Genomic DNA, 25,465 nt, shown 5'->3' with positions numbered 1-25,465 from the left:
ATAGACACATTCATCTATAGACACATTTATCTCTTATGCAGTTTGGTAGTGGTGTCAGTTGTTTTTGCAATGTGTCTATTATGGGTTGAGGGAGTTGTAGTGAAATACTTCATACCTGCGTGATTAACAAAAGTATGTTAATTTATTATAGAGGTGAATCTACAGCAGGCATCACAACATTAATTTATCACTACTAGAATATTCATAATACATTTTCTTGTTATTGATAAGGTTGTTTTCTCCAGCCTCGTCCTTGTATCCAGATTTCCCAGGAGAAGGTGTTGGGTAAACCAACAGAGAGGAGAAGGGAACAGTGTGGGCTAGGGAAATGTATGCAAATCCCCTGGATGGTACATTTCCGTAACCACGGTGGTTGACCAAGGACAAACACCTTCCTGTCCTTTGAGTTATCATGCCTCGCCATCTCAATGGTCTCTTAATGGAGATGCCCTGTCAGAACCCACAGCTAGACTGTATGTGTGTGTTCATAGCGACATCAGTATCTGTGTGTGTGTGCATTGAACTTGTGTGCTCACATCTGCATGTACTATGTATAAACTGTATGCCTGTATCTGAATTAGTCTGACAAGCTGAATGTTCATGTTTGTTCATAATTAAATGTGTGTGTTTCACATGATCATCCCCACATAAAGACAGTGTTTAGTTTCCTACAGGGCGATTGTTTCTGGCTCAGTGTACACACACAATGAAGCTGTCGCTGGATCCGATAGATAAGGAGGTTTTGATTGTGTTTTATTGTTAACGCTAATGCTAAACCTGTTCATTTGGCCTGTCCGTCAGGATCCACTGCTCTTATCAGAGCCTAGGTTAATGTCATTTTGACTTATTGAACATTGAGAGGAGCAGTACTCTCTCTAAGCCCCTCGGCGTTGGAGATATAGATGAAATATTGATCGATCGCTGGGATTGTAGTCCTCTCTAGAACGAGAGGAGAAGACAGGGTTGGTGTATGAAGGTTCTTGTTGAGAGAGAGAGGGGGTTGGTGTGTGAGGGTTATCGTTATACATGGGAGCGATTGAGATGAGCACAGTTGGTCAGAAATTATGAGAGATTTATCTCTAAATACTTCTGAGGTCTAATTGGCTAGAATGGTATATGGTCTTGCCCCCACCCCTCTCTCACTGAGCAATGAGAATACCAGGGTCACTTAAACAGACCGTCAAAGGGGAACAACAACATTTGCTTGGCGTTCAGGGTTTGAACAGGGATTTAAGATGATGATTCCACTAATTCAGGTGTAATAGCCAGAGGCATGGTATACGAGGCTTGAACAATACACTATTTCACGCTCTCTCTCCATTCCTCCTTGCTATGTTTCAGAGGCCCCCGATTGGTCAATATTTACTGTAACGTCTGTGGACAGTGTGGTAATAGAACAAAGACAAAACATGTACAGTATTCCATTCATCTTTACTTAACTAGGCAAGTCAGTAAAGAACAATTTCTTATTTTCAATGACGGCCAAAGAACTGCCTCATTCATGGGCAGAACACACAGTACTATTATGTGACACACTGTACAATGCAGTGTGTTGTTGCTCATGTAATATATCTGGGTTTGAATGATCTAAAATTCATATTACAGTATACACTGAGAGTAGAAAAACATTAAAGACACCTGCTCTTTCCATGACATAGACTGACGGTGAGGAGACAGGTTAAATAAGGATTCTCAAGCCTTGAGACAATTGAGACATGGATTGTATGTGTGCCATTCAGATGGTGAATGGGCAAGACAAAATATTTAAGTGCCTTTCAACGGGGTATGATTAGATGCCAGGCCCACCGGTTTGTGTCAAGAACTGCAACGCTGCTGGGTTTTTCATGCTCAACAGTTTCCCGTGCTCATCAAGTATGGTCCACTACCCAAAGGACATCCAGCCAACTTGACACAACTGTGGGAAGCATTAGAGTCAACATGGGCCAGCATCCCTGTGGAACGCTTTCAACACCTTGTAGAGTCCATGCCCCGACAAATTCAGGCTGTTCTGAGGGCAAAAAGGGTCGGGGTACAACTCAATATTAGGAAGATGTCGTTGATGTTTTGAACACTTAGTGGATGTAGGAACTTCAAATGTGTGATTTTGTTGTAAAACATCCAGACATGTTGGTAGCTGAAATTTATTGTAAATATAAAGTGTATTTACAGTAGATAAATGTGACAATATCTAAAATAACATTACACACAATTACAGTACTATGTTTTGGCTTTTGTGTGCTATTAATTAAAAAGATATCTCTTTTGATTAGTAAATGTGAAATAATGGATAACTGATATACATTTGTAGATAATAACATCAAGGCAACCGATCAGATTTGATGGCACTACAATCACTATTATTAACCTTTCACAGTACATAACAACATATTGTCTGTACAATACAAAGTCTCAGCTGACATTGTTGTCCAGATAACAGTACAGATACATGGACACCAGCATCGCTGCCACCTAGGAGAGAGAAACTTGTGTTAGGATGATCTAGATCATAACTACAATAATATGGCTTTGATTACATGTACAGGGCCTTCAGAAAGCATCCACATTTTGTTGTGTAAACAGCCTGAATTTAAAATGGATTAAATGTAGACTTTGTGTCACTGGCCTACACACAATACCCCATAATGTCAAAGTGTGTCACGCCCTGGCCTTATTATTCTTTGTTTTCTTTATTATTTTAGTTAGGTCAGGGTGTGACATGGGTAATGTTTATGTTTTGTTGGTTTTGGGTGTTTATTTGGTAAAGGGGTTATGGGGTGTAGTAGATGGTTTTGTGTTGAGTGTATATGTCTAGTGTTGTCTATGTTGGTTAGTTATCTAGGAGAGTCTATGGTTACCTGAATGAGTTCCCAATTAGAGACAGCTGATTTCGGTTGTCTCTGATTGGGAGCCTTATTTAGGGTAGCCATAGGCTCTCATTGGTTGTGGGTAATTGTCTATGTAAGAACGTTAGTAGCCTGTATGTTTGTGCACAACGTTTGTAGCTTCACGGTCGTTTTGTTGTTTTGTTGTTTTGTTAAAGTGTTTTTGTGTCGTGTTCATCTTCGTGTTATAATAAAAGAAGATGGCTTATTTTCCAACTGCTGCGTTTTGGTCCGTCAATCCGCCACACGATCGTGACAGAATTACCCACCATAGGACCAAGCGGCATGGAAGGCGGCAACAGGACCTACCTACACAGGATCTCTGGAGTTGGGAGGACGAATTGGAAAGAGATGGACCTTGGGATCAACCTGGAGAATATCGCCTCCCTCGTGAAGAGCTGGAGGCAGCGAAAGCCGAGAGGAGGCGATATGAGGAGGCAGCACGGAGACAAGGCTGGAAACCCGTGAGTACACCCCAAAAATTTCTTGGGGGAGGCCTTAAAGGGAGTGTGGCGAAGTCAGGTAGGAAACCTGCGCCTACTCCCTGTACTTACCGTGGAGAGCGGGAGTACGGGCAGACACCGTGTTACGCAGTAGAGCGCACGGTGTCTCCTGTACGCGTGCATAGCCCGGTTCGGTACATTTCAGCTCCACGTATCGGCCGGGCTAGACTGAGCGTTGAGCCGTATGTCATGAAGCCGGCCCAACGCATCTGGTCACCAGTGCGTCTCCTCGGGCCGGCGTACATGGCACCAGCCTTACGCATGGTGTCCCCGGTTCGCCTACATAGGCCGGTGCGGGTTATTCCACCTCCCCGCACTGGTCAGGCGACGGGGAGCATAGAACCAGGTAAGGTTGGGCAGGCTCGGCGTTCAAGGGAGCCAGTACGCCTGCACGGTCCGGTATTTCCGGCGCCACCTCCCCGCCCCAATCCAGTACCACCAGTGCCTCCTCCACGCACTAGCTATATGGTGCGTGTCTCCAGCCCTTTACCACCAGTGTCTAAACCACGCACCAAGCCTCCTGTGTGTCCCCAGAGTCCTGTGCGTCCTGTTGCTGCTCCCCGCACTAGCCCTGAGATGCGTGTCTCCAGCCCGGTGCCACCAGTCCCGGCACCACGCACCAGGCCTACAGTGCGCCTCAGCTGGCAGGAGTCTGCCGTCTGCACAGGTTTGACTGAACTGCTCGTCTCCCCAGCGCCATCTGAGCCATCCGTCTCCCCAGCGCCATCTGAGCCATCCGTCTCCCCAGCGCCATCTGAGCCATCCGTCTGCAATGAGCCTGCAAAGCCGCCCGTCTGCCATGAGCCTGCAAAGCCGCCCGTCTGCCATGAGCCCACTGAGCCGTCCGCCAGACAGGAGCCGCTAGAGCCGCCAGCCAGACAGGAGCCGCTAGAGCCGTCCGTCAGACAGGATCTGCCAGAGCCGCCAACCAGACAGGATCTGCCAGAGCCGCCAACCAGACAGGATCTGCCAGAGCCGCCAACCAGACAGGAGCAGCCAGATCAGTCAGCCAGCCATGAGCAGCCAGATCCGTCAGCTAGCCATGAGCAGCCAGATCCGTCAGCTAGCCATGAGCAGCCAGATCCGTCAGCTAGCCATGAGCAGCCAGATCCGTCAGCTAGCCATGAGCAGCCAGATCCGTCAGCTAGCCATGAGCAGCCAGATCCGTCAGCTAGCCATGAGCAGCCAGATCCGTCAGCTAGCCATGAGCAGCCAGATCCGTCAGCTAGCCATGAGCAGCCAGATCCGTCAGCTAGCCATGAGCAGCCAGATCCGTCAGCTAGCCATGAGCAGCCAGATCCGTCAGCTAGCCATGAGCAGCCAGATCCGTCAGCCAGCCATGAGCAGCCAGATCCGTCAGCCAGCCATGAGCAGCCAGATCCGTCAGCCAGCCATGAGCAGCCAGATCCGTCAGCCAGCCATGAGCAGCCAGATCAGTTAGCCAGCCATGAGCAGCCAGATCCGTTAGCCAGCCATGAGCAGCCAGATCTGTCAGCCAGCCATGGGCCGTCCCTCAGTCCGGAGCTGCAGTCCCTCAGTCCGGAGCTGCAGTCCCTCAGTCCGGAGCTGCCATTCCTCAGTCCGGAGCTGCCCCTTACCCTGGAGCTGCCCCTTACCCTGGTGCTGCCCCTTACCCTGGTGCTGCCCCTTACCCTGGTGCTGCCCCTTATCCTGGTACTGCCCCTTATCCTGGTACTGCCCCTGACCCTGGTACTGCCCCTTACCCTGGTACTGGTCCTTAGTCCGGAGCTGTCCCTTAGTCCGGAACTCCCCCTTAATGCAATGGGGTTAATGTGGAGGGGGGTCGTTTGGAGGAAGCCTAGGAGGTGGTTAGGTACTGTGGTGACGTGGGGACTACGACCAGAGCCGGAGCCGCCACCGTGGAGGGGAGCCCACCCAGACCCTCCCCTAGACTGTGTATGGTGCGCCCGGAGTTCGCGCCTCAAGGGGGGGGGTTATGTCACGCCCTGGCCTTATTATTCTTTGTTTTCTTTATTATTTTAGTTAGGTCAGGGTGTGACATGGGTAATGTTTATGTTTTGTTGGTTTTGGGTGTTTATTTGGTAAAGGGGTTATGGGGTGTAGTAGATGGTTTTGTGTTGAGTGTATATGTCTAGTGTTGTCTATGTTGGTTAGTTATCTAGGAGAGTCTATGGTTACCTGAATGAGTTCCCAATTAGAGACAGCTGATTTCGGTTGTCTCTGATTGGGAGCCTTATTTAGGGTAGCCATAGGCTCTCATTGGTTGTGGGTAATTGTCTATGTAAGAACGTTAGTAGCCTGTATGTTTGTGCACAACGTTTGTAGCTTCACGGTCGTTTTGTTGTTTTGTTAAAGTGTTTTTGTGTCGTGTTCATCTTCGTGTTATAATAAAAGAAGATGGCTTATTTTCCAAAAGCTGCATTTTGGTCCGTTAATTCGCCACACGATCGTGACAAAGTGGAATTATGTTTTTATACAAAATAAAAATAATAAAATAAACATTTGAATTCAGGCTGTAAAACAACCAAATGTGGAATAAGTCAAGGGGTCTGAATATTTTCTGAAGGCACTGTAACAGCTCCTGTATCCAACACTAGCTGTCATAATGGCCGGGAGTTTGTCCTGACACAATGACCTGACCATAACCACATATGACTGGACCATAACAGCAAGAACTCCCTAGCCCTGGTCTGTACGGTTCCTATATGCACCTACCCTATCATCTCTTCCTGACTGCTTGTGAATATGCGTGAGTCACTTTATAACATTATGATCAGATTGTAGATCAGATTCCTCAAAGCCATAAAACATCTCCACTGGATGTTCAATACATGCAAGTCAATGGCTTTCACTCATCCTGCGACAAGAGGTTGATAGACATGGTACACGGTTATACTCCTGCACTGAACAATGCACAGACACATTTTTTTACAGACATTCTTATCCAGAGCAACTTAGAGTATACAATTTTCATACTGGTCCCCCCGCGGGAATTGAACCCACGCGTCAGAAGTGCCCCGCTCTACCAACTGAGCCACACGGGATCATTTATGACCTGTTGATTTTACCTCTAGCCCTCCGATGCCTACGGCTATTCCACCTACGATGTTGGCATGCTTCTGAAGGGCCTCCAACAGCTGTGCAAAACAGCCCTGAGAGGAACGTGTACAGAACATGAATTATTAATAGGACAATTGTTGTACACGTCTAAGTTAGTTTTAAAACACAAGGTCATTAAGGCATTGGATCAGACTAGTTACACATTTGCACGTGTTTTTCTCTAGATCAAGTGAAGGTTGTTGAATATGTTTAGTTTATGATACATTTGAGCGTAAACAAGGAGACTTATGGTTGTTCCTGTGGGAAACAGTGTCACTCTGTGGGTGTCTCACCCAGTCTATGGATGTGTCCCAAATGACACCCTATTTTCTATATAGTGCACTACTTTTGACCAGAGATGATACCGTTTATAATAATATTTTGAAAACAGTGCTAAATAAATAAAAGAAAGTTCTACAAATTGGACTACTTCTTTGTCAGTTTTGTCCTTGTTTGGTTGAGTTTAAAACCATCAGAATGGAGAAAGCCCAATGAACTAATGTTACCATAAGAGTCATGCACTGCTCATTATACATAGAACTTTGATCATTCAGAATAGTGAGCCATTTGCAGCCGTGGTCTCACCTGAACAGCACTGTGCCATGCCTGCTGCTGGCTGCAGGGGGCAGTGTCTAGCTGGCAGCAGCTGGGTGGGTAGCTGCCCTCACTCTGCTCGAAGTAGTACGAGTCAGTAAAGTCTGTGTAGTTGGTGAAGCCACAGCAATTCAGCTTCAGGGACACGGAGAGAAAGAGAGAAATGTGTTGTAGCATTCTCTCAGCTTTCCCTTGTAACACTTGAGTGACATGCTAACAACAATGTGTTGGAGGATGGACGAGCACACTGGCAAGTGTTCACCAAAATAAAGGCATTTCATTTAGTTATTGATTTACCATTCAATAAAAAGCAACACAACATGGACGGTTATGTAAGGAACAGCTTTTCTTTGGCATTCTACTTAGGTTATTGATTTGTATTCCTCTGTACTTTCTAGCCTGTAGGCTACTTAAAGATGGTGGCCATGGTCCCAGAGAGGTACATGATGTATTGACATGCTTTTAGCAGAGAGAGAGAGGTTCACAAGTCAAGGTCTTTGAATGTATCAAGCATAATAAGGAGAGCTGAGCAATGGCAGAAATGTAGAATTGTGTGCAACTGAAAACACAGTAAGGCACAATGCAAAAGCTATACAATACAAAGAGTCAAGGCCATGTTATTACCATTCTAAACTCTTACAGCGTAGAATGTGATTGACATGTGATAGATAGAGCATGACAAACTCAATAGTTATGGGCCATACCGTATGGGATTAAATATCGCAGATAGGGTTAGTCAGTTCTCAGGAGGGCTAGCCACGGACTTGGATGGTTCAGGCTCATCATTGTCTGTGAAAAACGGCACCTGTCTTGCTCCTGGATAGCGGAGAAATATTGGTAACTTGAGGTAGCCATACCTCAGTCATAGTGCTGTTCCAGATCTTGGTAACCACCGGATAGCTGCCATACTGGTTCTTCAAGACAAGGGTGGCCCATGCTTTAAGAATCCCCTCGGCCTGGAGACCACACACACACACACACACACACACACACACACACACACACACACACACACACACACACACACACACACACACACACACACACACACACACACACACACACACACACACACACACACACACACACACACACACACACACACACACACACACACACACACACACACACACACAAGGTCACTGAACATACCTACAACATATAGTCTGTTTTTACAGAGTGTACAGCTCAGGCAGTCAGCTATGCATCAATAATGAAATAAATGTCTATCTGAACCAAACAAAGCACCTGGGAAATAAAACCCATAGCCTGTCCCTGAGAAGATGACTGGGACATTTTCCTCCATTTTCTCCTTTGTGATTGTAAGTGGTCACATTTACATATATATTGATGCTGCTGTTTGTTCGATCAGGACACTTTCTCCCATTGTGTTTCATACCATATTTATTTCATACAGAGAAAACATATCTATATAATACAAAGGAATATGTTCATGCCAGAGCTCCTGTTATTGTAGAGAGTCAATTCCTATATGACATATTCCTATATTCACCACCCTCCCTCTCCCTCCCTCTCCCTCTCCCCCCCTTCTCTCTCTACCTCCCTCTCTCTCCCCCTCCCACTCTCTACCTCCCTCTACCTCCCCCTCCCTCTCTCCCCCTTCTCTCCCCTCCCACTCTCTACCTCCCTCCCTCCCTACCTACCTACCTCCCTCCCTCTCTCTACCCCCCTCCCTCTCTCTCCCTCTCTCTCCCCCCTTCTCTCTCTACCTCCCTCTCTCTCCCCTCCCACTCTCTACCTCCTTCCCTCTCTTTACCTCCCTACCTCCCTTCCACTCAGTGTGTCCCCGTTTTTTCCATTTTGATTAATAAGCCCTTGGCGTACAGTCACACAAAGACTCAGGGGAGCGAGTGTGTGTGTGTGTGTGTTCAGGGAGCAGGGAGAGAGTAGCCTGAGGGGACGTGGAGACATGCTACAATTAAAAGTGCCCCCCAAGAAGCGGGAAGAGGGGCTCAGATCAGAGGGGTTCTTACCAGCTAGCTAATTCATCACTGTCACTCTGCCTGCCTGGTTGCCTGCCCTGCGTGCCCCTCGCTACACTGCATTCCCTCACAAACACTCACATGAACACATACACACACGCACACACATACACTGTGGACAGGAAAAATGCCTAAACAACCAACACACTGGGCTCTGAGCCAGGAGCGGATAACGTACCAACTGTATCAACTAAACTGTGCAAGGAGAGGAGAGTTGTGGAGGATATTAGGCCATATGCCTAATGTTATTGATCAATCTTCTACATTGTAGAATAATATCGAAGTCATCAAAACTATGAAATAACACATGTGTAATGAAGTAGTAACCAAAAAAAAGCGTTAAACAAATCAATATATATTTTAGATTTTAGATTCTTCAAAGTAGCCACCCTTTGTCTTGATGACAGCTTTGCACACTCTTGTCATTCTCTCAACCAGCTTCACCTGCAATGCTTTTCCAACAGTCTTGAAGGAGTTCCCACATATGCTGAGCACTTGTTGGCTGCTTTTCCTTCACCCTGTGGTCCAACTCATCCCAAACCATCACAATTGGGTGGAGGTCGGGTGATTGTGGAAGCCAGAATCTAAAATCTAAAATATATTTTGATTTGTTTAACACTTTTTTAACACTTTTTTGGTTACTACATGATTCCACATGTTATTTCATAGTTTTGATGTCTTCACTATTATTTTACAATGTAGAAAATAGTAAAAAAAAAAAAATACCTTGAATGAGTAGGTGTTTTGACTGGTACTGTATATATACAGTTGAAGTCGGAAGTTTACATACACTTAGGTTGGAGTCAATAAAACTCGTTTTTCAACCACTCCACAAATTTCTTGTTAACAAACTATAGTTTTGGCAAGTCGGTTAGGACATCTACTTTGTGCATGACACAAGTAATTTTTCCAACATTTGTTTACAGACAGATTATTTTAATTAGAATTCACTGTATCACAATTCCAGTGGGTCAGAAGTTAACATTACAGTTGACTGTGCCATTAAACAGCTTGGAAAATTCCAGAAAATGTCATCATGGCTTTAGAAGCTTCTGATAGGCTAATTGACATAATTTGAGTCAATTGGAGGTGTACCTGTGGATGTATTTCAAGCACTACCTTCAAACTCAGTGCCTCTTTGCTTGGCATCATGGGAAAATCAAAAGAAGACCTCAGAAAAACAGTTGTAGACCTCCACAAGTCCTGTTCATCCTTGGGAGCAATTTACAAACACCTGAAGGTACCACGTTCATCTGTACAAACAATAGTATGCAAGTATAAACACCATGGGACCTCGCAGCCGTCATACCTCTCAGGAAGGAGACGCGTTCTGTCTCCTAGAGATGAATGTACTTTGGTGCAAAAAGTACAATCAATCCCAGAACAACAGCAAAGGACCTTGTGAAGATGCTGGAGGAAACAGGTACAAAAGTATCTATATCCACAGTAAAACTAGTCCTATATCGACATAACCTGAAAAGCCGCTCAGCAAGGAAGAAGCCACTGCTCCAAAACCGCCATAAAAAGCCAGACTATGGTTTGCAACTGCACATGGGGACAAAGATTGTACTTTTTGAAGAAATGTCCTCTGGTGTGATGAAACAAAAATAGAACTGTTTGCCCATAATGACCATCGTTATGTTTGGAGGAAAAAGGGGGATGCTTGCAAGCCGAAGAACACCATCCCAACCGTGAAGCACGGGGGTGGCAGCATCATGTTGTGGGGGTGATTTGCTGCAGGAGGGTCTGGTACACGTCACAAACTAGATGGCATCATGAGGAAGAAAAATTATGTGGATATATTGAAGCAATATCTCAAGACATCAGTTAGAAAGTTAAAGCTTGGTCGCAAATGGGTCTTCCAAATGGACAATGACCCCAAGCATACTTCCAAAGTTGTGGCAAAATGGCTTAAGGACAACAAAGTCAAGGTATTGGAGTGGCCATCACAAAGCCCTGACCTCATCCTACAGAAAAGTTGTGGGCAGCACTGAAAAAGCATGTGCGATCAAGGAGGCCTACAAACCTGACTCAGTTACACCAGCTGTCAGGAGTGGGCCAAAATTCACCCAGCTTATTGTGGGAAGCTTATGGAAGGCTACCCAAAACGTTTGACTCAAGTTAAACAATTGAAAGACAATGCTACCAAATACTACTTGAGTGTATGTAAACTTCTGACCCACTGGGAATGTGATGAAAGTTCTGACATTTCACATTCTTAAAATAAAGTGGTGATCCTAACTGACCTAAGACAGAGAATTTTTACGAGGATTAAATGTCAGGAATTGTGAAAAACTGAGTTTAAATGTATTTGGCTAAGGTGTATGTAAACTTCTGACTTCAACTGTATATACTGTTTATATATAATATCTCTTTAAATATAAATCATGAAAAAGTGTTAATTATCTGACATGATTTAATTGTAACAAACAGAGGAAGCTCTATAGCAGAGTAGCTCTTACCGACAGGAACAACCACCTCTCTGTTATAATCGATCTGTTATTAAGGCCCTGTAGTAACTTGCAATGTTCTTTTCCATTTTTCCATCATATAAGCGTCACGTTTCTCCTCTGAATGTCTTTTAGAACTATAAAGCAGTCATATAATGCTTGTATAACGCTCTCTAAAATTGGTTATTAAATCAGAGTTATTCAGATTCCATCAGGTCATGGCTTTTCGGTTAGATTAGGGCGTAGGCCCGATGGGGAAAGGGAGATTTATGTGGTAGATATAGTAGTAGGAAATAGATCAACACCCTATATGTATTGCCCATTTCATTGTTTCAGGGGTATATTTCGGAGAGTTATTATGTTCATGGATGGCTATGTATATTACTACCCAATCCATATTAATTATTGCAATGATACTGTGTCATCAAAAGCCGGGGATGGGCAGATGCTCGGAGACTGCCAAATACATTATCGAAATGGCAATGTGCTTTGTCTAGGTAATGAATTAATAGGATTAATGCTAAAAAACAGCACAATAGATTCACTATAAGCATATCTAATTAAGTAACAATGAGAATCTATAATACACGCCTAGGATCTCTTCTGGCCCTCGACAAAGACCCACCAACATACACAGACGCACAAAAATACGCACAAAAATACACACACACACACACACACACACACACACACACACACACACACACACACACACACACACACACACACACACACACACACACACACACACACACACACACACAATCATGTCAAGATGCAGAAGTTGTCACTAGTTACCTCAGTCACAAAGTCAAAACGTATTGTTTAATGTTTGTTTTTTTGGTCCAAATTTAAGGTTAGGGTTAGGCAAAAGGTCAGCAGTGTGGTTAGGGTTAGGGTTAGGCAAAAGGTTAGCAGTGTGGTTGAGGTTAGGGTTAGGCAAAAGGTTAGCAGTGTGGTTGAGGTTAGGGTTAGGCAAAAGGTTAGCAGTGTGGTTGAGGTTAGGGTTAGGCAAAAGGTTGGCAGTGTGGTTGAGGTTAGGGTTAGGCAAAAGGTTAGCAGTGTGGTTGAGGTTAGAGTTAGGCAAAAGGTTAGCAGTGTGGTTGAGGTTAGGGTTAGGCAAAAGGTTAGCAGTGTGGTTAAGGTTAGGGTTATGCAAAAGGTTAGCAGTGTGGTTAAGGTTAGGGTTAGGCAAAAGTTTAGCAGTGTGGTTAGGGTTAGGCAAAAGGTTAGCAGTGTGGTTGAGGTTAGGCAAAAGGTTAGCAGTGTGGTTAGGGTTAGGCAAAAGGTTGGCAGTGTGGTTGAGGTTAGGGTTAGGCAAAAGGTTAGCAGTGTGGTTAAGGTTAGGCAAAAGGTTAGCAGTGTGGTTAAGGTTAGGGTTAGGCAAAAGGTTAGCAGTGTGGTTGAGGTTAGGGTTAGGCAAAAGGTTAGCAGTGTGGTTGAGGTTAGGGTTAGGCAAAAGGTTAGCAGTGTGGTTAGGGTTAGGCAAAAGGTTAGCAGTGTGGTTAGGGTTAGGCAAAAGGTTAGCAGTGTGGTTAGGGTTAGGCAAAAGGTTAGCAGTGTGGTTTAGGTTAGGGTTATGCAAAAGGTTAGCAGTGTGGTTGAGGTTAGGGTTAGGCAAAAGGTTAGCAGTGTGGTTAGGGTTAGGCAAAAGGTTAGCAGTGTGGTTTAGGTTAGGGTTATGCAAAAGGTTAGCAGTGTGGTTGAGGTTAGGGTTAGGCAAAAGGTTAGCAGTGTGGTTAGGGTTAGGCAAAAGGTTAGCAGTGTGGTTGAGGTTAGAGTTAGGCAAAAGGTTAGCAGTGTGGTTGAGGTTAGGGTTAGGCAAAAGGTTAGCAGTGTGGTTGAGGTTAGGGTTAGGCAAAAGGTTAGCAGTGTGGTTGAGGTTAGGCAAAAGGTTAGCAGTGTGGTTAAGGTTAGGGTTAGGCAAAAGGTTAGCAGTGTGGTTAGGGTTAGGCAAAAGGTTAGTAGTGTGGTTAAGGTTAGGGTTAGGCAAAAGGTTAGCAGTGTGGTTGAGGTTAGGGTTAGGCAAAAGGTTAGCAGTGTGGTTGAGGTTAGGGTTAGGCAAAAGGTTAGCAGTGTGGTTGAGGTTAGGCAAAAGGTTAGCAGTGTGGTTAAGGTTAGGGTTAGGCAAAAGGTTAGCAGTGTGGTTAGGGTTAGGCAAAAGGTTAGTAGTGTGGTTAAGGTTAGGGTTAGGCAAAAGGTTAGCAGTGTGGTTAAGGTTAGGGTTAGGCAAAAGTTTAGCAGTGTGGTTGAGGTTAGAGTTAGGCAAAAGGCTAGCAGTGTGGTTGAGGTTAGGGTTAGGCAGAAGGTTAGGAGTGTGGTTGAGGTTAGGTTTAGGCAAAAGGTTAGCAGTGTGGTTAGGGTTAGGCAAAAGGTTGGCAGTGTGGTTAGGGTTAGGCAAAAGGTTAGCAGTGTGGTTGAGGTTAGGGTTAGGCAAAAGGTTAGCAGTGTGGTTGAGGTTAGGGTTAGGCAAAAGGTTGGCAGTGTGGTTGAGGTTAGGGTTAGGCAAAAGGTTGGCAGTGTGGTTGAGGTTAGGGTTAGGCAAAAGGTTAGCAGTGTGGTTAAGGTTAGGGTTAGGCAAAAGGTTAGCAGTGTGGTTAAGGTTAGGGTTAGGCAAAAGGTTAGCAGTGTGGTTAAGGTTAGGGTTAGGCAAAAGGTTAGCAGTGTGGTTAAGGTTAGGGTTAGGCAAAAGGTTAGCAGTGTGGTTACGGTTAGGGTTAGGCAAAAGGTTAGCAATGTGGTTAAGGTTAGGGATAGGCAAAAGGTTATTAGTGTGGTTAAGGTTAGGGATAGGCAAAAGGTTAGCAAACTCAAAACATTCTATTTTTGGAGCAGCTAAAACCATGATTTGATCAAACGGTAACATCCTGATTCCTGCATCAAGGTGTTTTCCCTGCTACCCCTGTTTCTCTCTGTGCCCCCCGAGTAGACTAGATGAAGAGAAGGCGAGGAAGAGAAAAACGCATTTGCACGAAGCTGGCTGTACTGTGTTACGTCTAATCTATGAGACCGAATTGTCTGGAAAAATAAGTAGGCTACTGTTGTGGGTTTGTTTTCGAGTTTCCCCTTCCTCAGTGATTAGCCCCAAGTGAATTCGCCTACAGTATATGTATCTCTATTGAACAAAATAAACAGAAATTCTGGAACCCTATTTTGACAATACAATTATCGCAACAACAGCCTAATTGTCAACCCAAAATTCACTCCAATCACTGATTTACGTGCTTTGCATCAAAATATCTTTATTTTGCATTCCTGCTTGGACATGTTGGATGAAACAACGCATTTCTTGAATAAATCTATGTCTGGAGCATTCCTATACTGTTTTTTAAATATATATAGACAACATGGGGCCAACATTGAATTTGAAAGAGAAGGCAAGTGCCTTGATCCCACAGGATCCGATGGGAGTTTTTTAAATGCTCCGGATTTGAGAATATTGGTATATCCAGAGACCAAAATGCAGAACAGATAAACGCATTTTTGATTTGCAGGAGGAGAGAATTTCGTTAAATAAAATTATTCATTTCCAATGATTTACCGTCCGAAAGGACAGGGTGTCCCGCTAGTATTTTACTGAACAGGACTGGAGAAAGAGCAGGAGCGAGACCTATATATGTAAATAGTCTGTTTTGCATATAAAATGCTTTAACTTCAATATTCCAGAGTAATAAATTGCTCAAAGTGAGAGGCGTCGCACAAAGCCCCAGGCAATCTGGGAGTCATTAAAGGGCCAAATGTACTGAAGTGGACATAAAGCCCAGTAATTCAATGATGGCCGGGCTATGAAGGAAAATTTACATGGAGATAAAAATCGAGAATGGGAGTGAAAGCTGGAGCAAGAGAGGGAGGAGGGGGGAGGGAGAGAGAGACATAAGGAGAGATGATACAAAGAGAGAGAGAAAGAGAGAGGGAGGGAGGTTCAAGTCAGAGGTGGAGAGAGAGAGGGAGACTTACAAACGAAGAGTAGGCGAGGGCCACCGTTCCGGCTGCCACTTCAGCGATGAAAATTATCAGGATGATGGAGAAAAACTTAGTAGAACAAGACAAAGAAAAAGGACTTGGCTTTAGATTAGAGGAGCTGACTGCAACCTCAACCACAACACAACCACAAGTTCACAAAATAACCAGAACGCAACCATAACACACCATAACACAACCACAAGGTCACAAAACAACACAGCTATAACACAACCACAAGTTCACAAACCAACCACCACACCATACCACAACACAACACACAACACACAACTACAACAACTAAACAACCCCTATCCAACCTCCTACACTCCTCTGGGCTTTGTAATCAGCCTTTGTCCTGTCATGTTATTGTAAAGGCCCTTCGATAAAGGACAGCTAACCGTTGATTAGACAAAGGGGAACAGGGAAGTGGTTTAATGTGAACGCTGAAACAACCGATAAGCATCTTCTCCTGGCTGAGAGCTGTAAACAGTAATGTATCCTATATGGACTACTATCCGTTAGAATCTATCAGTCTGAGTAATGTATGTGATGGTGCTTATGGGGAAAATGTTCTAGCTGTGCTACTCATTATCAATGAAATGGACTCTGGGGGTAGTTAGCCACATTGTTAATGAACATTAACACACCCTCTTCAGGACTACACTGGAGAAAGATAGTCCTTCATGGATATGGTAGCTTGTTTTGTGAACTGTGTAGATAGATTCATTGGGGGTGTGGAGAAGTGGGTATGTAAGGTCTATAATACGGTCATGAATGATATACTGCAGACATAGTTAATAATGTACCTTGTGGTTTTGTAGTTATGTTGAGTTAGATCACAATTGTGAGTATAGCAGTTAGTGTAAGTTAATTAGCTGTGTTCAGCATAGCAGGTAGTGTAAGTTATTTGGCTGTGTTCAGCATAGCAGTTAGTGTAAGTTAATTAGCTGTGTTCAGCATAGCAGTTAGTGTAAGTTAATTAGCTGTGTTCAGCATAGCAGTTAGAGTAAGTTAATTAGCTGTGTTCAACATAGCAGGTAGTGTAAGTTATTTGGCTGTGTTCAGCATAGCAGTTAGTGTAAGTTAATTGGCTGTGTTCAACAGTGGGCCTGTACTCTGGACTGTACCTACCAGTATCAGCAGACACTTGCTCCCCTTGTGGGCTCCACAGCAGCCCAGGACACCCAGTAGAACCAGCACTCCTCCAATAGCGATGCAGAAGAAGCCCACATTGACAAACTGCGTGTCGAGGGTGGAGAAGGGACTCAGCACCTGTAGGAACAAACCCTTATCCACACTCACCCAAATCCCCACGCCCATCAGGGTCAGACCCCCCAGCTGGAAACACACACACACACACACACACACACACACACACACACACACACACACACACACACACACACACACACACACACACACACACACACACACACACACACACAGGATACACACATATACACACACACAGGATACACACACAGGACACGCACATACATACACACACACATAGGATACACAGACAGGATACACACACACATAGGACACACACACACAGGATACACACATACACACACACAGGATACATACACACACACACACACACAGGATACACACATACACACACACAGGATACACACACACACACCAACACACACACACACACACACACACACACACACACACACACACACACACACACACACACACACACACACACACACACACACACACACACACACACACACACACACACACACACACACACACACACACACGGGATACACATAGGTCAATACACACAAAGACACTTGCAACCCACAAGGTTCCATGGTTCCTTGAGATGTGTATAGGCTGTGTGCTCTTCCCTGGTCACTCCACATCCACACCCATAGCTACTTAGTTTAAAAAAAAGGTTAAATAAAAAAAAATACAAAATAAAAATAAAACCCATAGCTACTTCCTAGTTTGAATGAAATAGGAAGTGGGTGTGTCAGGAAGAGGGAAGCCATCTTGACTACATGTTGTGGTCAGAAAAGTTTGGTAATTAGGAAACTAGTTACCTAACTAGTTTAGAAGCCTAGTTTTCTCACTCTATACAAGTGATAACACTCTTAAAGACTTGTTTAAAGGATATTGTATCGATTGTCGAGAGAAGGTTTCTCTGCAGACCAAAGTTTGGAAGGCTATTGCTAGGGTATTTCTGTATTTTGTAGCGTTTTTGGGGGGATTTCTTGCCTTGTTTTGGGACTGAACTGAATTTCACATGTACTTTTATTAGAGAACCCAGACATTGTTGCTGAACTAAAACAGCCACTTGATTTAGCAGTTTTATCTGCTGGGTCAACAGCTCTTTCATGAGGTAATACATGTGTTGTGTCACTACCCTATCCTGCCTTTGTACGACACCACTACATCATCTGCTGTGTAGCTCTTTCAGGTGTCAATGACCAAAAGCACCCCCTTTGGCCTCATGGGTGGAATGTTATTAATATTTTTCATAATTTCATAATTAATAAAGATATATATATTTTTTTAAATAATGACGAACATCCAGTGCTTCTATGTCAAACAGTTTTGTTATATTTCAGTCTTCTGGGATTTATACTGAACAAAAATATAAACGCAACATGCAACAATTTCAACAATTTTACTGAGTTACAATTCAGCCAGGCCCACCCACTTGGGAGCCAGGACCAGCCAATCAGAATTATTTTTTCCTCACAAAGGGGCTTTATTACAGACAGAAATACTCCTCAGTTTCATCAGCTTTCTGGGTGGCTGGTCTCAGATGATCCCGCAGGTGAAGAAGTCAGATGTAGAGATCCTGGGTTGGCGTCGTTACACATGGTCTGCGGTTGTGAGGCCGGTTAGATGTACTGCCAAATTCTCTAAAACAACATTGGAGGTGGCTTATGGTAGAGCAATTAACATTCAAATCTCTGGCAACAGCTCTGGTGGACATTCCTGCAGTCAGCATGCCAATTGCAAGCTCCCTCAAAACTTGAGACATTTATGGCATTGTGTGACAAAACTGCACTTTTTAGAGTGGCTTTTTGGTCCCAAGCACAAGGTGCACCTGTGTAATGATCATGTTGTTTAATCAGCTTCTTGATATGCCACACCTGTCAGGTGGATGGATTATATTGACAGAAATGCTCACTAACAGGGATGTAAACACATTTGTGCACAACATTTGAGAGAAATAAGCTTTTTGTGCATATGGAACATTTCTGGAATATTTTATTTCAGCTCATGTTGCGTTTATATTTTTCTGTATTTTTATGTTGCGTTTATATACATTGTCAAAATGTCAGTGTTCTTTGTCTAGGAAATTAATGAATATTATTAATGCTAAAAACAAACAGCACAATATATCTGACATGGTACAGGTGTCTTCTTTTGTTAAGCCCATAACAATGTGTGAGGTGTATACTTTTGTTTCAAAATAGATTTGTTTAAGACTACCAAGAACCACTCTGTGTGACCCTGATTTAGCCCCACTGCAGTAAAAAGGTTAAGAGGGGGTCAGGTAGAGAGGAAGATTCATTTATTTTGTCAGCCCGAGGCTTCTGTTATATACCAGCCAAAGAGAACTTGGCCTCTTGTTACCTTTTCTAAAGGAAACACTGCGCTTTCCCCATGACCCTTTTTCTTTCTCTACCAATACCAGACAGCTTAATAGGCAGGGATCCACTTAGTGATCATCTTGACCTGTTCTCTCTGTGTGACATGCAGAAGTCAACCATGGAATTCTATCTGGATAATAATGTAATGTCAGGAGGTATCTATCATCAGGAAGTATCTATCTATTTTCTGATTGGCCAGGAGGAGAATGTTATATTTTTACTCGGCTCTGCCGGACGATGTCAGAGGACTGCTGGAGAACCAACTCTAGCTCTTTAGGTCTAATCGGGATCTCTGGTCTCGCTCTAATCAAACGTTATTTTATCTACAAATGTAGATACCTACTTCACACATTGATTCACGTAATGGAAGTATTATTTACTTTATACGGGAAATGTGGGGTAATATATTTTATTTTTAAGCATATACAGTGCCTTCAGAAAGGTTTCATAGGTTATTGTCCTGCTGAAAGTGTCATTAATAACTTCCCCATGCTCAAAGAGATATTCAATGTCTGCTTGTTTTATTTTTACCCTTCTACCAACAGGGTTCCTTTATGCGAGACATTGGAAAACCTCCCTGGTCTTTGTGATTGAATCTGTTTGAAATTCACTGCTTGACAGAGGGATTTTACAGATAATTGAATGTGTGGGGTACAGAGATGAGGTAGTCATTCAAAAATCATGTTAAATACTATTATTGCACACAGAGTGAGTCCATATAACTTATTACATGACTTGTTAAGCACATTTTTACTAATTTAGGCTTGCCATTATTTAGGCTCGCCATAACAAAGGGGTTGAATACTTATTGACTAAAGACATTTAATATTTTCAAATTTTATTTATTTGTAAACATTTCTAAAAACATAATTCCACTTTGAAATTATGGGGTATTGTGTGTAGGCCAGTGCCAATAAATCTCAATTTAATCCATTTTAAATTCAGACTGTATCACAACAAAATGTGGGAAATAGTCAAGGGGTGTGAATACTTTCTGAAGGCACTATACTGAACATACCAAACGCCTGGTCTGACAGATCTAATGTTTTGCTTTACCGTTGGATCTCATCTGCGCTCTCTCTCGCTCTCTCTCTCGCTCTCTCTTTCTCTGTAGGTCAGATCAGTGAGAGAGTGGGTGGATGTCAGACTATGCTATTCCTTCTCTCCTCCCCACAGAACAGAAAGCATCTGAAACCTGATATTGTCTGTCGTCTCCAATCAGAGCTATGTCAGTCATATACAGGAGACCTTCTGCTTTCTGTCAGCTGCACATGAAACTAGGCCTGCCAGTCTGTCTTCCTGCCACCATCCTCCCCATCAGCCCTGATGTCTTCCACATGAGAATAATCTCCCCCTGTCTTCCTCTCCTCCCCTCTTCCCCCTCTCCTCAGGGTATCTTGTCTTTTATTTCTTCCTCCACCTGTTCTCAGTGATGAACGCCCTGCTCGGTAAATGTGATACGACAACCATATTCCCCCTAACTCCTTGTCTGGCAGCGTTTTCCCTCTGCCTGATCTAATTGTGGTTGGCTTTCTCTTTTATTTTTTTGCAGGCTAATGCAGTAGATGGAATGCCACCTGCCTGGGATGCCCTGTCAGACACCATGAGACCTGTCATAGATCACATGGAAATCCGGTTAGGACTAGAGGTCAACTGGGTAAATGGGATAGGTGAGTACAATATGGAAGGGACAAATGAAAGATATTAGGGCTGGAGGGATTGAATAGGAGACTTCTGAACAGAGCCATATATGCCTCTGTAGGGAGGGGGGGGGGCGGGGGCCGAATGGATGAATGAATACTGTTGGAAATGCATTCCAGCTGAAGCTGGTTGAGAGAATGCCAAGAGTGTGCAAAGCTGTCATCAAGGCAAAGCATGGCTACTTTGAAGAATCTCAAATTTTAAATAGATTTGGATTTATTTAACACTTTTTTGGTCACTACATGATTCCATGTGTTATTTTATAGTTTTGATGTCTTCACTACTTTTTTACAATGTAGAAAATAGTAAAAATAAAGAAAAACCCTAGAATGAGTAGGTGTGTCCAAACTTTTGACTGGTGCTGTATATAAGTGTTCCATGTTTGTCTTCTGTTTTCCATGATATTTTGGCATTAATACGTGTCACATCAGTTTGCAAACAATGTAAAAATAATTATAATAATACTTGAGTCAATAAAGCCTTCATACAATCATGGTCTCTTTTTTGCTTTCTTGAGTTAGGCAGCTACAACATGCAGGTGTTTCGGCCTAGCTCAGTGCTTTCTATGGTGGTGGGGAAGCCAGCGGAAAATACAGAGCGTAGGGGTTGAAAATGTTCTCTAGATGCGCTGTGATTGGCTCAGTGTTCTGTCACTCATGGTGACACCACGTCACCGCCAAATCTAAGGGTAGAGCTCAAAATTCAACCCACTTGGGTGCTGCCATAGAGTTACATTAGAAGTGTCCATCCAAGAAGGCTCAAGGTCGTTGGCCATAGATACACCGATTTCAAATCACGTTATATCTACAGTAGCTTTGATTGGACTTTCAAAATCGTAGCCAGCAAGCTAACAGTCATCATCATGAATCAAGTCAACAATCTACTGGCAAATCCTTTTTAATCCATGTCATATGAAGATAAAAAATTAAGAGAAATTATAGATAAAACGTATCGGTGCTCATCAGCCATTGGACAAAAATATTACATAACAAGTTAGAAATCACAAATTCAACAATGAGTGGTTGGGAAGGAATCTGTGGTTAACTGCAAGCATTGCACAGCAATCATTAGCCTACTATTCAGCGGAGTGGGTGTGTGGTCCCAAGTCTGGGTTTAAGGGTCTCTTTTCCAAGCTTGAAAGGATAAACATTCAACATTGGCCATGCTGCCAATCATGACTTCTGCATGACTTCTGCCGAGCTCAAGACAACTGGAAACTCAGAACTGGGAAATCTGACTTCAGTGAGTTCAGAACAACTAGGAACTCTGAAAAAAACGAGCTCCGACTGGGAAAATATGTTTTGAACGGTTATCCAACTTGTCGGGAACCTGGGCTTCTTGCTAGAGCTCCGACTGGGAAAATATGTTTTGAACGGTCATCCAACTTGTCGGGAACTTGGGCTTCTTGCTAGAGCTCCGACCTGAAGATCACCGACGTCATCATGATTCAACCTTGTTTTTTTTCCAAGTTCCCAGTTGTCTTGAAAGCACCATAAATCCAGAGAATGCCAGACTTTGATGACAAAGTTTGATGACAATATATGCCCATGAAGGACCGCCGCGCCATCTTCCTGTTCAAGTGAGCACAGCACACCAAGATGAGTCCAAAAATGCTTGTATGCTGCTGCATAAATTAGGTAATATGCCAGGGAGATATGTATACTGTAGCTAAGAAAGTAATACTAAGTGTATGTTGTGTAGTAAGATGTTGGTAGCCCATGTGCCTCACCCTAATAATTTGGTCCCTTTCTCCTCATAATTTCACCGACTGTTCTGACTTGGTGGTGCACATGTAGCCTATAGCCTGTTTTAGAGAAATGTAATCATTGAATATTGTTAGAGCTTTCATTGTCTGCTTATATGGCCTCTTTATATCCTATGGTTCTGATTTGGTGTACAGAGAGAACACTGTAAGAACCGCCCATGTTCTGAATTCTGTTGCTATACATTTCAAAGTGCTGAACAAATAGTTATATTGACAACGTCTGTCCTAGCTCGCACATTATTGTCTAAATCAAAAATATCCGCTTGTCGTCCCCTTATTCCATAGTTTGTACATCTCAAGTGTCAGTTGAAACCACGTTTAAGCAAGTCAGCCATATCAGCTATGTTTTTTTAAAAGGCAGTAAATGAGGCTGAATGAACTGTTTCGCTGCCTGACAAGGCTAGCCAGGTGTAGCAGGTGTAGCCAGGTGTAGCAGTGGTAAGGTGTTGGGACTGCTGTTGGAACTCTGCTGTAGGACAGCTATATGTAGGCCCTAACAGTTTGTGGGCACCATTTGCCACTGTTATAGTGCAATGAATGTATTGTTTAGTGTTGTGTCGTGTAGTGTATTTGCTGGCATGCATCCCCAAAACATTTAGTGGAGTTGGCTCCACCAAGATGGACATTCTAAAATCATCACTGGCTGTGTTACAGCCTGAATTCAAAATGGATTCAATATTTTTATTTTCTCACTCATCTACACATAATACCCAATAACAACAGTGAAAACATGTTTTTAGACAATATCTATTTTACACAAGTATTTACACCCTTCAGTCAAAACTTTGTAAAGCTCCTTTGGCGGTGATTACAGCTGTGTATCTTTCTGGGTAAGTCTCTAAGACCTTTGCACACCTGGATTGTACAATATTTGCCCATTTATTATTGAAAAATGATTCAAGCTCTGTCAAATTGGTTGTTGATCATTGCTAGACAGCCATTTTCAGGACTTCCCATAGATTTTTAAGCCGATAAAGGTCAAAACTGTAACTAGGCCACTCAGGAATATTCAACGTTGTCTTGGTAAGCAACTCCCATGTAGATATGGCCTTGTGTTTTAGGTTATTGTCCTGCTGAAAGGTGAATTCTTCTCCCAGGTGTCTGTTGGGAAACTTTTTACCTGATTTTGCCTGTGCTTATAGGTGTATTTGATTTCTTTATCCTGAAAAACTCCCTAGTCCTAGCCGATGACAAGCATACCTATAAGATGGTACAGCCACCACCATGCTTGAAAATATGAAGAGTGGTACTAAGTGATGTGATGTGTTGTATTTTCCCCAAACATAACGCTTTCTATTCAGGACAAAAAGTACATTTCTTGGATTTTTTTGTTGTTGCAGTATTTGTATTTTGTATTTGTATTTTATTAGGATCCCCACCATATCCCCAGTATTACTTAAGTGCCTTGTTGCAAACAGGATGCACGTTTTGGATTTTTTTCAATTCTGTGCTATTCTGTGCAGGCTTCCTTCTTTCATTCTCTCATTTAGGTTAATATTGTGGAGTAACTACAATGTTGTTGAACCATGCTCAGTTTTCTCATATCACAACCATTAAACTATGTAACTGTTTTAAAATCACCATTGGCCTCATGGTGAAATCCCTGAGCAATTTCCTTGCTCTCCGGCAACTGAGTTAGGAAGTACGTCTGTATCTTTGTAGTGACTGGGTGTATTGATACACCATCCAAAGCCTAATTAATAACTTCACCATGCTCAAAGGGATATTCAGCGTCTACCAATCGGTGCCCTTCTTTGTGAGGCATTGAAAAATCTCCCTGGTATTTGTGGTTGAATATGTGCTTGAAATGCACTACTCTATTGAGGGACCTGACAGATAATTGTATGCGTTGGGTACAGAGATGAGGTAGTCATTCTAAAATCATTTTAAACACTTTAATTGAACACAGAATGAGTCCATGCAATTTACTATGCAATTTGTTAAGCAAGTTTTTACTCCTGAACTTATTTAGGCTTGCCATAACAAAGGGGTTGAATATTTGACTCAATACATTTCATCTTTTCATTTTGTATTAATTTGTAAAAGAATTCTACAAATTAATTCTACTTTGACGTTATGGGGTAATGTGTGTAGATCAGTTGCACAAAATCTCAACATAATCCATTTTAAATTCAGGCTGTACCACAGCAAAATGTGGAATCATTTGAATGGTGTGAACAGGCACTGAGATAGAGCATTATGACCTTGTCAAAAGGTTGCATCTAACTGCTCTTCCCAGATCCACATAAGCATACATAACATGACTTTATTAAGACAGTGTCTCATATTGTATGCTGTAGGTTTATTAAATAACTTGGCCCAGGCACTAATGAAAACCCAGTAGAAAAGGACTTACACTTCAACGATCATTTAAACGGGAGAAGCAAGGTGTAATGAAAATTCAGCTTACCAACGCCAAAGTCCCCCTCCATTTCACAAACATCATTAGTTATAAACGCTAGGCGGAAAACGTAGGCAGCAAAATTAGAGAGTTTTAAAGTTAATGACATGAGAACTGCTGAGAGACAGAGAGACAGAGACTTAAGAGTATAATTTGAGCTTCCGCTCAGTGATTTGTGGTATTTGTGTACCATCGTTGATATGTTGTTGAGTTAAATGGTGCTGAGGGAGAGGTGGGGGACAGCGAGAGAAAATACTTTTCTATGCATTAAAAGCCATTGTTTGTTATTTCATTCACACAGGACTCGTAAAGATTTCATGCAATAAATTAACAAATACAATTACTCTCCCCTCGCTTGCCCCCCCCCCCCCCCCCCCCCCCCGTGTGCATGTATGCAATCAAAAGGGAAACATACTCACAAGGATAAGCAAGTTGAACAAGACCATCATAAATTTGAAGAATGTGAAGCATGCCATTTTAATCTGTAATAAAG

The 25,465-nt window shown here is 43.0% G+C and overlaps 1 protein-coding gene across 1 annotated transcript; it reads right to left on the bottom strand.

The window, feature by feature from the left end:
* Nucleotides 1-1,822: 1,822 nt before the first annotated feature.
* On the bottom strand, nucleotides 1,823-25,465 carry LOC129810721 (tetraspanin-1). Its single transcript, XM_055861511.1, has 7 exons — nucleotides 25,392-25,465; nucleotides 16,608-16,814; nucleotides 15,471-15,545; nucleotides 7,918-8,016; nucleotides 7,052-7,195; nucleotides 6,436-6,519; nucleotides 1,823-2,469 (listed from the first exon to the last, which is right to left on the bottom strand). Exons 1-7 carry the CDS (start codon nucleotides 25,446-25,448, stop codon nucleotides 2,410-2,412), a joined length of 726 nt encoding a protein of 241 aa, XP_055717486.1. The 5' UTR covers nucleotides 25,449-25,465; the 3' UTR covers nucleotides 1,823-2,409.

The sequence above is a fragment of the Salvelinus fontinalis genome, chromosome 14 (assembly GCF_029448725.1).
Source record: "Salvelinus fontinalis isolate EN_2023a chromosome 14, ASM2944872v1, whole genome shotgun sequence".
Taxonomy (NCBI): Eukaryota; Metazoa; Chordata; class Actinopteri; order Salmoniformes; family Salmonidae; genus Salvelinus; species Salvelinus fontinalis.
This window is presented reverse-complemented; position numbering and strand designations above follow the sequence as displayed.

Bases quoted from the DNA above. Each gene is read 5' to 3' on its own strand.
- LOC129810721 (XM_055861511.1), bottom strand. From the start codon at position 25,448: ATGGCATGCTTCACATTCTTCAAATTTATGATGGTCTTGTTCAACTTG. The intron at 16,815-25,391 runs GTGAGTATGTTT...GTGTGTTTCCAG, and splicing joins TGTTCAACTTGCTTATCCTT to CTGGGGGGTCTGACCCTGAT. The intron at 6,520-7,051 runs GTGAGACCACGG...CGTTCCTCTCAG, and splicing joins CATGGCACAGTGCTGTTCAG to GGCTGTTTTGCACAGCTGTT.